Source organism: Limulus polyphemus, unplaced genomic scaffold (assembly GCF_000517525.1).
Source record: "Limulus polyphemus unplaced genomic scaffold, Limulus_polyphemus-2.1.2 Scaffold343, whole genome shotgun sequence".
Lineage (NCBI taxonomy): Eukaryota > Metazoa > Arthropoda > Merostomata > Xiphosura > Limulidae > Limulus > Limulus polyphemus.
This window is the reverse complement of record NW_013665953.1, coordinates 375,066-387,857: the sequence shown is the minus strand read 5'-3', so window position 1 is coordinate 387,857 and position 12,792 is coordinate 375,066. Positions and strand designations below refer to the sequence as shown.

The window sequence follows — 12,792 nt, the reverse complement described above, 5'->3', positions numbered from 1 at the left end:
TTTCATCGTTCACATCTCTGATGTCTATCTATCAGTTCATCCGTTCTTCTCTCTATTTATCTACTAAATAATAAAACGATTACGTTATTTATCTTTGAGGTTTCGTATTGTTTTAGATGAAAGTACTCTAACAAGCTGAAAACGCTTCCATATTTTGAATTTTATTTACACACGTAGTTTATTTATGGAAGAACTACTTGAGGAAACATTTTATCGAATCAAACTTTTATTAACGGTAAAAATACAAGAAACGTAAAGAAAAAAACTAACAAATTCAGTATTTTTTTATAACACTTGAAATATTCTCGAGTTGCATGCCTAAATAAGATTTTATTGCTAGTAAACGTGCTAAGTTTGATATAACACATGAATACCAGCACTAGTCGCGGTCTTATAAAGAAAGCATGAATGTTTTTTTTGATTTATGACAAACATCAAGAATATACAACAAAGCAGACAAACCATTACACCATACGTAGGCACTTTATAATGAACACTATTAAAGAAATGGAAGTTCATATAAACTATCTTTAATAATTCGTCTTTAACTCACCGTAATATAAGCAACAATTATGGAGTAAACACAGAACAGCCAATTCGATGGACAACAATATCCGAGTTTTTATACAAGATAAAAGAGAAAAACACGCCTTAAAAAAGCGCCGTGAACACGAAATAGAACGTCCGAAAGGAGTGATCTCCAGTTGTTGCTAAGCAACGATAACGTCATATTTATGAATAAAATAACATTTACACCTTTGAACCATCTGCTCAAACTTGTTTGATGAAACATGTATAATAAACATTTACTTACAGGCAGCAGACAAATAATTATTGTGTTATATTACCTACTGAATAGAACATTCGAGATTTAAAATAGTTTCTTTTTCACACATGCGCAATGAGTTCGGCAATCACGAGGGATCATAATAGGTTGCTGTGAAATAGTTTTCAGAAAATTGTGCTTGAACATGGTTAAGTAATAAGATATCTGGGCAATGAACAAACTTTAGTATATAGTCACAACAGTAATAAATAATTTATCAAAAACAACATATTATTGCTACGAAATAAATAAATAGGGCATCTAAACGTCTACGAAAATAGAATATGCGTTTAACAATGATGAAAAAACAACTAACAAAGCCGCCATTCGACATTGTTTAGCGGCGTCATGGTGTTATACGGTAAGAATATGTTTTCTTGTGTGTTTGTTTTTTGGCCTCCTAAAAACTAATATATTTCATCCTGAATATTACAATTAAATAATCACTCGCAACTAATCCACTGTAATAAACAACTTGAAATATTTTTTAAAGAAACTGGACTTGCGCAAAAATAGATCACTCAACGCCACCTGTTTATCTATTTGCTCGAGAATCGATAAGGTTTTGGTTGCCACACATACAAGAAGAACTGTCCCGAATCACTTAAGAGGTCAGAAGTTCAAGAAAAAGCCATAGACGTTACTGCACAATTGGGAAAAGGTAAAGTCGTCACAATCTGCGGATGAATTATTATCTGAATGTTTTAGATAGCCCACAGAAAAAGGTAAATAAATATAACTGAGAGAGAATATACGGAGCATGAGAACAATGTATTTCAAGAATAACTGAGAGAGAATATACGGAGCATGACAACAATGCATTTCAAGAATAACTGAGAGAGAATATACGGAGCATGACAACAATGCATTCCAAGAATAACTGAGAGAGAATATACGGAGCATGACAACAATGCATTTCAAGAATAACTGAGAGAGAATATACGGAGCATGACAACAATGTAGCTCAAGAATAACTGAGAGAGAATATAAGGAGCATGACAACAATGCATTTCAAGAATAACTGAGAGAGAATATACGGAGCATGACAACAATGCATTTCAAGAATAACTGAGAGAGAACATACGGAGCATGACAATAATGCATTTCAAGACTATTCGATGAGCAGTGATTTTAAATTTCAAAAATGTAACTTTAAATAACACCAGAAAATAGCGATACGACACATAACAATGCAAGTCATAGACTAGTTCAACAATTTAAGTCAGAAATATGTATTATACATTTAGTTTTAAACTGTCGTATACTGACAGTAAATTGAAACAATTCAAACATTTATTTTTCCCATTGAGTTTTTCTTCATGAAATACCACAAATTCATTGAAGATACAATATCACAATTCTCTCAAAAATAGGAATATTAATATGAATCACATGCAAAAACTGATGCACAATAAATTATTTTTTTTTCCAAAGAGGTTTTGCTATGTTTATTTGTCAAAAGTCTCCCATTCAGCGTTTGTATTTTCGCTATTGCCGTCTCGTCTGCTCGGTTGATAATTCATGTTGACCACTCCGTTCCCGCCATCTAGTGGCAGTGATAAGTAATGTTTTGATTCCTTAGTTGAGTTTTCTAAAGTAGTTTCTGCATTGGAACTTTCCTGGTACGCTTTTAATACTCTTTCTTTCTTACTTTCCGGTATTTGCATTTCCATGGCAGATTGTGGAAGAAATTCCAAAGAGCTTTTCTTTATTCCATAAAGGAAATACATCAGAAGACCTGAAATAAGTAAATACATATTTGGATTTAAGAAGTTTTATTAAAACGGCTAAACAAAGACAGTAGGTTTAAAAATAAGTTAAAATACTTTTCTCCAAGTTCCCTTGTAATAATCAACAGGGTTATCTCGGTTGTAAGGACAATGAACTTCGAGTTCTAAAAGGTTTCCAAGCTGTAAGGACCTAATAGTTTGATTTGTTTCAAACTTCGCACAAAGCTACGCGAGGGTTATCTGGTATTTAGTAGTGACAGACTAGAAGGAAGGCAGCTAGTAAACACCATTCACCGCCAATTATTGGGCTTCTCTTTTAACAACGAATAGTGGGATTGGCCATCACATAATAATGTCTCCAAGACTGAAAGGGCGAACATGTTCGGTAACGGAGATTTGAACCCACGAGCCGCAGATTGCGAATCGAGCGCCCTAACCACCAAACCATGCAAGGTCGGAAGCTAACAGTAGAGTTTACGAAAGGTTCCTTATCCAGAAACAAAATTCAGCATTTGTTTCCGGTAAGAACGGAACATGATTGAATCTTTATTTTGCCTAGGGTGCATCAGTGTTCTGTTTATACGTTAGTTTCAATTTTATACAAATACTGACAATTATTAAAAACCAACAAAAATGTTCTTTTATTTTACAGCTGTTCAAGTGGCAATCCTACCATGATTATTACTTTAAAAATGTGAAAGATACACAGTAAATATTCTGTCTTATTTAACATGTATACATATGTGCCTAAAACCCTACATAACATACCTGGAAATATTATTGCAGAAACAAATAAAATATGTTACGCATTTGGCAAGGGGTAACATGTCAAGAACAATCTAAAAAAAGAACGCGGAACAACTGGAAACTGATTCAGAAATCCCTAAAGGCAAACAATCTGGTGAGACGAAAAAAAAAAGAGAGTAAGCAAACAAAGAAAGCTCACGAAACAATAAACAGCATACTTGGTCATACTTTTTTGTTCATTCCTAGTACCTCAGCAACAGCAAGAGTTTACAATATTAAAAGGAAGTAAATACTACTACAGAGCAAAAGACATATCATTGGAAGAAGAGGATTTAACCACATTTTTAGGAAACAATTAATGAAGCTAATTACAAGATATTGGTATTCTATACTCTGATGCTGGTTGATGGCCCCAAAATATAGACCAGAGAACAAGAGTTATGTTAGTAAAACATGGATCTAGACAAGTTAAAAGTTTTATTTAAGAAGATAATTATTTTCGGAAAGTGGAAAATATGGAAAAAGTGCCACGTCCATGGGTGGCGTATTCTTGAAAACTAGATGCAGTGTTCTGTTTTTCCTGGACCAAGCATGGGTAGGATTAGCGTGTCCGAACTATAAATCTCAGCAAAAACACGATCTATACTTTGTGGCTATGGATGAACTATAATAATGACAGTCAAATCCCACTATTCAGCCAGATATGAGTAACCAAATAACTTGTAATAGGCACTGTTGACTAGTTGCACAGACAATCCCCTCGTGTAGCACTGCGCGAAAAATCTAAGCAGTTTTTCCCTGTACAATTTTTGGCGACAAGACAATAAAACTAACTGGTGTAGGTTTTCGTTTCTGGCAAAGCATTAATAAAAAAGATATCGCGAGAAAATCAATTTAGATGTGAAAAGTAATAAATTTGAACTCCACAGCAGTAGGGGCGTTGAAATGTGACGGTTAATCCCTCTATTCATTGGTAAAAAAGTAGTTCAAGAGTTGGCGGGGGGTGGTGATGACTAGCTGCCTTCCCTTTAGTCTTTCACTGCTAAATTAGGGACGACTAGCTCAGATAGCCTTCATGTAGCTTTGCGTGAAATTCAGACCAAACCATTAGGCACAGGAGCTAACTTTTCCACTTGAGCTAAAACAGTTTCGTTTCAAAAATGATTTAACCTACTAACAGTTTCGCGAAGAGCTTGTCTTCTCTGTGCCAAATGTATAACTATTGCGATTACCCTATGAAATACGTCTGTTAAATGCTGCCATGTTGATTAAAATTTGAGCTGTGCTATGCACAGTAAAAAACCCCAGTGGCACAGCGGTATGTCTACAGACTTACAACGCTAGAAACCGGGTTTCGATACCCGTGGTGGACAGAGCACAGATAAACCCATTGTGCAGCTTTGTGCTTAACTTCAAACAAACAATGCAGTATAAAAAAATCATTTTCAGCTTGTTCGTTAATCTAGAAACGTGTTCGTTCATTAGGCACAGGCCCGGCATGGCCAGGTAGTTAGGGCGCTTGACTTGCAATCTGAGGGTCGCGGGTTCAAATCCTCGTCCCACCCAACATGCTCGCCCTTTCAAAGCAAGCTGTCAATATTTGAATGGATTAAAAAGATGTTCTTCGAAGAAATCTTCAGTGCATATGTCTAAAGGTTAAACATGTAATGGTAGACTGTAGCCCTGAAGTAAGTAATCAAGAGTAGCTGTCGTAAGTTTTAAGAACGTAAGTATCTAAGGAACGTTTGTATGTTTTTTTTTGTTGTTGTTGTTTATTAAGCTACACAAAGGGCTATCTGTGCTCTGTCCACCACGGGTATCGAAATCCGATTTCTAGCAGTATAAGTCCGCAGACATACCGCTGGGACGACGAGGGGGTTCCAAGAAATGGAGGTAGATGTTGACAAAAATTATATTTCTTGGATTATTGTCGAGAAGACCATAGACTCTGTTGCATCTCTGAAAGTCCAAGACAAAGGTGTGCAATTTAGGTTGTTGCAATTGAACAAAATGTAATTTTTCACCCCTTGTGGATGTCATTCTTAGAACCTTGTGCTGTGTTACGTTGCAAATTTTTGCAACTGTTTAAAAGTGTTTTTTTTTCTTTTTTTTCCTAAAATGATGTATACATTATACTTACGGCATCAATCTAGTATGTCGGTTAATTTGAAGTCCTTTTTCAGTATCGCTCTCAATACTCTTTCCGACACCAGGTAGGAATGTAAAATTGAACATGTAAAAGCGGTACGATACCAAACAAAAAGTATATTGGTAGACTAATGATACTGAAGGAAACTACAACGGGTATGCAACCCATTCTGGAGCTGGGTCATTAATAGATAAGCTAACACTATATAGATTTCTAATTTTTTTCAGTAGCTTGGTATGATGTGTTATACAAATAAATCTAGTGAGCAACCAAATACACAGCTCAAGTAATTTAGTAATTTAGTCAATGACATACTGTAAACCCTTCTTTAGTGTAGAGAAAATGGTTTCGAATTAAGGTGCCATTATAAACGTTATAGTATTGGCAGAAGAATTATCAATAGTTCCAGAAATAGCAGAGCACGTGGGCACCTAACACACAGGGAAGAAGAAACACGTGCTCCCCACTTTTTCCAGTTAAAGTAATATACATTATGTTAGGTTGACTTAGATTTTTTTTTGTCCTACAACTTTCATGTCAGACGAAAAAGCCCCCCAGTGGCACAGCGGTATGTCTGCGGACTTACAACGCTAGAAACCGGGTTTCGATACCCGTGGTGGGCAGAGCACAGATAGCCCTTGTGTAGCTTTGTGCATAATTAAAAAACAAACAACAACAAAAAAAAAAACAGACGAAAAAATCGCCTTGCTAGTTAGGAATATGAGGATAAACCAATTATTTCTGCACAACGATAATTTAAAACTGATATTTTTATGTTGTAGTCGACTGTGTTTTAATTAAGTTGAGTTGCTTGATGTCACATGGTTTACTGCAGTACAACCAGTAAAAGAACTGTAGCGCTATCCAGCGCCAAGGGAACTAAGCCAGATGTTGATAGAATTGACTTAACGGTTGAACGTTATCTATAATGCTTCCGATATCTGAGGATACTAGAATACTGAACTTTATTTACAAAAATGATTTAGTAACGATATATTTCAATGTGTGCAATGCTTCCAGAGTGCTTCTTACAGCTCCACTGACTGTTGCATCTGCCAAGAAGAATTTTTCAAAGTTGATTTTAATTAAAACCTATCTGTGATCGTTCATGTCTCAGTAGATTCTCACAGGATTGACCATGTTTTCGTTGAAAGGGATGTTTTATTTGCTCGTAGTTAAGCACAAAACTATCTGTGCTCTGCCCACCACGGGTATCGAAACCCGGTTTCTAGCGGTACAAGTCCGCAGGTATATCGCTGTGCCACTAGGGGGCTGAAAGAGATGTTGCAAGAAGGTTGAATTTCCAAAAAGAGATCAAATAATTTGTAAAAATAGTGATTAAAAAGTAAATTGTCATACGTTATGAAAAACATGTGAATACAGAAATTAGAATGGACGAATTTCCAACATCTGCACACAACTGCTCTTAGTTTTGAACTGATAGACGAGAGGAAACAGCCAACAGCATCTATAATCAACTCAATGATAGACTAGAGGGAACAGTCAACAGCACATATTTATTGTTACACTGGGTGGTCCAGAAATAAAAATTAATCTAAATATATTTCAAATATATATATAACCTTTTGTAAACAAATTGTTGCTTATGCTACATAGAAAGATAGAGGTCAGTTTGAGCTTAATAGAACCACCCAAAGTTGAGAACATTAATGTTTTAAACCAGTGGTCGTGGAATTTTGGTTTCGATTCAAAAATTGTAGAGCATCTTCTAATTCCTCTAAAAACGTCATACATTTGCAGTTGATTTAAATTTATCCCTCCTTAATTTTTTCCTCAAAATAACGTGTTCAATGTTTCACAATACTTTAAGGAAACACCATGCTGAGCAGAGCAGATAGCCACTAACACAAAACACTGCTATTTTTAAAATTAAAGTGTGCTTTATAATTAATGCATTGGAACCAGAACTCTTTGATCAGTTGATTAAAAACTCATTTTTCTTCATCTTAGATGTTTCTTTCAATACCAAACTGTTCACTGTTCCTTCTGTATAATGATAAGCAACAGTCTAGCTGTAAATATCTATGTTTTAAATAGATATTTAGCAGAATGAGGAATTATTGGCTCAACTGACAGAGTTTTATGTGGGAGAGGTAAAGGTGCGTGCAAGTGATACAGTACTAGGTTCAGGAGTCATTTTGTTGATGATTAAGAAAGGTTATGCTTTGCAGTAATGTAGTAGATATTGTTTAAACAATAGCTTATGAATATCTGGACCATAACATGTGTACTGGTTTGTATTTTCATTTCATTTTAACGGATGCTTAGTGAACACCAATCCAAGAAGTGGAACAAAAAGTGGCCAGAAAAAAGCAAGTTTTTAAAACTTTTAACAGAAATAAGAGAATTTCAAATCATTGTTACATTGAATAAGTTTAATTTTATATTTTATTCAGTGTTTGTGCATCGTTTAATTCTATATTTTATTGTATGAGATGAATAACAAATTAAAGGATAATAACTTAAAATTATAATTCACCGAAAGGAGGCCGACCTGGAGGGGTCACCTGTTTTAACCACTTGCACCACCACACAGTCAATCAGTCAGTCGACAATAAAATGACGTCAGATAAGGGGCACTTAATGTTGCAATTTCTACTGTTGTGACATCAGTAAAACGTGCGCATGCCATGAATCACTAGAAGAATTATGTAGTCTGTAGGCTACAACACAATGTGATCTATGAACTTCAATAGCAAGAAATATAAATATTTGTTACTATTAATTTGGGTTTTATTTACTCTTAGAACTGACCACTTTCGGGGACCCTGCGCAAGTACATATAGTATATGTTGGTTGATTTATTTTCTATGGCTACCTAGTCCTGTAAATATTAAAATAATTGTATCTTTTGTTATAATTAACACCATCAAATAACTGGAATTATATATCATAAATATTTGTAATTAAAATGCAAATATATTATTTTTCTTAATAAATTTAGAGACAATTTTCCCATGTTGGGAAGCATCCAAGATGGTTGAATTACAATGATATTTACTATACAACCATGGAATATTGTAGGGTAGAAGTTACTTTAATTTTACATTCAAAATTATTTTATTTATGCTGTAATTTAGTATACATGAATATTGATCTTTAACTATATAAATAATATAATTCTATTTTCAACAATAAAACACTATTGTGGTTTCAGAGTTTATAAATACTAAACATTTGCAGTGATTAGTGCACTAATAAGTCGCCGAATTATAGGCTTACAGTGGTGATTTATTTTACAATCACCTGCAAAATTACAGCGAAAATTACGAGTTAACTTTGTTTTACAGTATTCGTCATTGGCACCTTATTTGCAAGTACTTTTTACTGTAAATTACAGCATCTGTTTCTACAGTGTAACAATAACTCATTGTATAATGTATTACATAATATACTTATTAAGAAGTTACTACAGTTTATGTAACATACTGGCTTTGTTCCCCGGGGGTGGGGTGCAGCTAAATTCAGGGGTTCGATTCCCCTCGGTGGACACAGCCTGATGTAAAAACACACACACAGAGACACATAGGTTTCCCTACAGTTTTTTTACTATAGTGTATGAGACGTATCTACAACTCACTATGGTGTCTGTTAAATATATGTTGTATTAGCTATACTATTTGCTATTGGTAGACATGAAAACCTTACATAAATACACTAACCTAATATCATCCACACTGTAAATCGAATGAGCGTGAGGACAGATAGCTTCATTATCAAATAAATGTTGACTATAACAGCAACTGCTGGTACAAGTGGCACTCCAGGTGCTTTAAACTTGAGATCGCACCTGTAAAAAAATAAAATAAAAAGAACATCGTGTCGTTAACTTTAAGAATCGTCCTTGAAATTATCCTTAACGAATACTCATCGCTCAAAATCCATTGTTATAATAACCTATAAATAAAATTTAGGTTGTTAAAACTCATCTTGAAACTGTTACTTAAAACTTATATATTGTGGTTTTCCAATTATGGTACAATATAGACTAGCAAACTATACTCTGCAGTCTCTCAACAGCTTTGGAAGTACTTTCCAAGTACCCGTTTTTTTTCAGAGTCATTATTTTTTGTTCCTGAAAAGTAAACGAAATATCTTTGCTTTCCAGTTAAATTAGATTTAATGTTTTTTGTTCTTGTTGTTGGTACTTTATAAACAAACCTATACGGCATACCTTGTCTGTGGCTGAAGGCTGATCACAATCAGACAAAGAACGATCCCCAAAAGGCACAGAAAAAGAAACAACAGTGCTGTTATGTCTCTGCTCTCCAAGGCCGGCATCGCACAGACAACGAGCAAATCAAAGGTAATTATCAGAAGATACAACAGCCCAACTATCTTCATTACAAACTTCCCTGAATTCTCTGACGCACGTTTAGAAGCAGCCCATTTGTAAGGAAAAAGACGTGTCATGATTTTATCGAAGAGTTTCTGGAACGTATCGGAAATTCTGGATTTTGGGGAGGACTTCTGGTGAACTGTTCCATAAACAGAGCTTCCTGCGCAACCATTTGGCACCAGAAGATCGAGATCTTCAGATTTCTGAAAGGTTTGGGTCTTGTCCAAATGGTTGATGCCGTTTGAAGCTGATAATGAATCCTCGCTGTCGGACGAATCCACCCGATTAGTTCTTTTTGTGTGAATCGTTGTTCTACAGCTGTCAATGGGCATTGACATCTCCTTACAGGGTGTGGGATAAGCAGATCTGATGGATTCTGGGAGAAGCTCCACTAAGGTAGTGTTCTGAGGCTGGTACCGCAAAATGAGAACACATGTGGATACCAGAGTGTAGGCCATCAGGGTTCCTAGGGACAGAAAGTAACAAAAACTGTAAGTTATATATACAGGGCGTTGCAAAACTCCCATTCTTACTGTGATTTTTCTAAGTCATGTCTGGGTCTCACTAACTATCTCATTTTTTGAGGTCATTAATCTTACAAAAACTTGTCGAAGTGAAGCACAACTTGTGGTATAAACGGTACAGTATGACGTAGAAAAATCATGGTACTGTACGACTTTTGTATCGCTCTGTGTAATGTATGTATATACATCATCAATGTCAAAACATTGGCAACAATCTATCAATTAATGTAGCTTGATGTCTGACAAACCTAAAGTAGGAAAAACAGCACAATGTATAGAGGGAGAGAACAAGAATGAAAGACAGAAGGGCTTATAGAAAAATTAAAAGTTTAAAAGATACAGTAAAGGTGAAGAATAAAATAAAATAAAAGTAAGTAACTAGAGAAACAATGCAACTTTTCGATGTGTCAGTTTATAGGTATGTTGATAAAAATTACTGAATGTTTTTTTTCTAGTTTCCCTTACCAATTGACATCATCTCCACCAGTACATCCAAGCTTATAATAAAAGTAACTAGAGAAACAATGCAACTTTTCGATGTGTCAGTTTATAGGTATGTTGATAAAAATTACTGAATGTTTTTTTTCTAGTTTCCCTTACCAATTGACATCATCTCCACCAGTACATCCAAGCTTATAATAAAAGCAACGACTGTAGTGGCGCCACCTAGGACACATGTTGCGGCAGCAGGTGTTCCCGTGTAAGGCCATACACGAGAAAGTGACCTTGGATATGATTATAAAAAAATCTAATTATTTACTTACATACACTTATTATTTTACTCGAGATAATTTAATAAGGAAAAATAAATGTAAGAAAACAATAATATATAAAATCACTTACAAAGGTTTGGAGAAATTTCATGAAAATCAAAGTCTTTTGAAAATCTTTTCGTACAAACACTACATATAAACATATACCTGTACACACACACACACACATATATATATATATATATATTTATTTAAAAATATTTTAGTTTTCATGCAATAATAATAATATATACATATATATATATGCGCACTTGTTACTCAGAATTACACACACAAAACGTTATTTCAAAACAGACACGCACGTAAACACGGGGGTTCTCTTTAGAAACTCCTCCAGATCGAATCTTGTTTGAAAAATATTCGTATAACAAAATCTTAAAAAAGGTCTGATTCACCAATATTTCAAATATCAATACATTCGCTGCAGATGAAATTTAAAAGTTTGAAAGTTAGTCAAGAATTAAATCTATGGATAACTCAGGGAGGAATATTCTTAGGCCAGATTAGTTCAAGTTATTAATTTACTTGTAGTGAAAACAAACTCAAACACAAGTTCCATTAGGGATGCACACATGTTGGTTCAGATAGAGTGAAAACAAACTCAAAAACAAGTTAAATTACTGAAAATACAAATTAGTTGAAATACACTGAAAATATACTGAAACATAAATTAAATTACAGAAGAACACATATTAGTTGAGAACAAACCCCAAAACAAGTTCCATTAGAAAAAACACACATGTTAGTTGAGATAGAGTGAAAACAAACTCAAACACAAGTTCCATTACAGAAGACCACATGTCAGTTGAGATAGAGTGAAAACAAACTCAAAAACAAGTTCCATTAATTAAGCACACATGTTAGTTGAGATAGAGTGAAAACAAACTCAAACACAAGTTCCATTAGGGAAGCACACATGTTAGTTGAGATAGAGTGAAAACAAACTCAAATACAAGTTCCATTAGGGAAGCACACATGTTAGATGACATAGTGAAAACAAGCTCAAACACAAGTTCCATTAAGGAAGCACACATTTTAGTTGAGATAGAGTGAAAACAAATTCAAATACAAGTGTTATTAGGGATGCACACATGTTAGTTGAAATACAATGAAAACAAGTTTAATTACAGAAGAACACAAATTAATTGAGATATAGTGTTCAGTTCATCATCGTGAGAGCCGAAGATTGCATGCACTAACAAACACATCAACCTAGGCTAGCTAGCTACATAAAGACAAACCTGAAGATAAGTCCGTCTTTAGCCATGGCGTATACTATTCGAGGCATTGGAAACATAGATCCGAACATACTAACGATCAACCCAGCCAGGGCACCAATAGCTACAATGAATTTAGACTTTGGGGCTCCTCTCTGTTCGAATATTTCCACTAGAGCAGACTCGGGGTTTATCTGGTCGTAGGGAACAGCTAGTGTAATCTAGGAAATCGGAACAAAAAAAGTTGTTTACGTTTTTATCAAAACAACCACAGGCATCTAACACAAAGAGTGAAAGGTCATGCGGAATGTCGTGAAAATCGTATATACTACTGTGTCACTTCACCACCCACAAAAGTGGTGGGTAAACCGTATATTCACAGATAACTATTAAACCAACAATAGTAATAGGGGGCAAACCGTATTTTCTCTCAGAATTACTAAAACAGCAACAGTAATGACGTGTA

At 34.8% G+C, this 12,792-nt stretch overlaps 1 protein-coding gene across 1 annotated transcript in view; it reads right to left on the bottom strand.

The window, feature by feature from the left end:
* Positions 1-208: 208 nt before the first annotated feature.
* LOC106457537 (cationic amino acid transporter 3-like) overlaps positions 209-12,792 on the bottom strand; it is a 15,185-nt gene continuing 2,601 nt past the window's right edge. The window contains exons 2-6 of the mRNA XM_022383522.1: positions 12,351-12,547; positions 10,937-11,061; positions 9,648-10,278; positions 9,136-9,263; positions 209-2,564 (exon numbers count right to left, since the gene is read on the bottom strand). Of these exons, the coding sequence (XP_022239230.1) occupies positions 2,275-2,564; positions 9,136-9,263; positions 9,648-10,278; positions 10,937-11,061; positions 12,351-12,547 (1,371 nt within the window). The 3' untranslated portion in view covers positions 209-2,274. The remainder of the gene's footprint in view (positions 2,565-9,135; positions 9,264-9,647; positions 10,279-10,936; positions 11,062-12,350; positions 12,548-12,792) is intronic.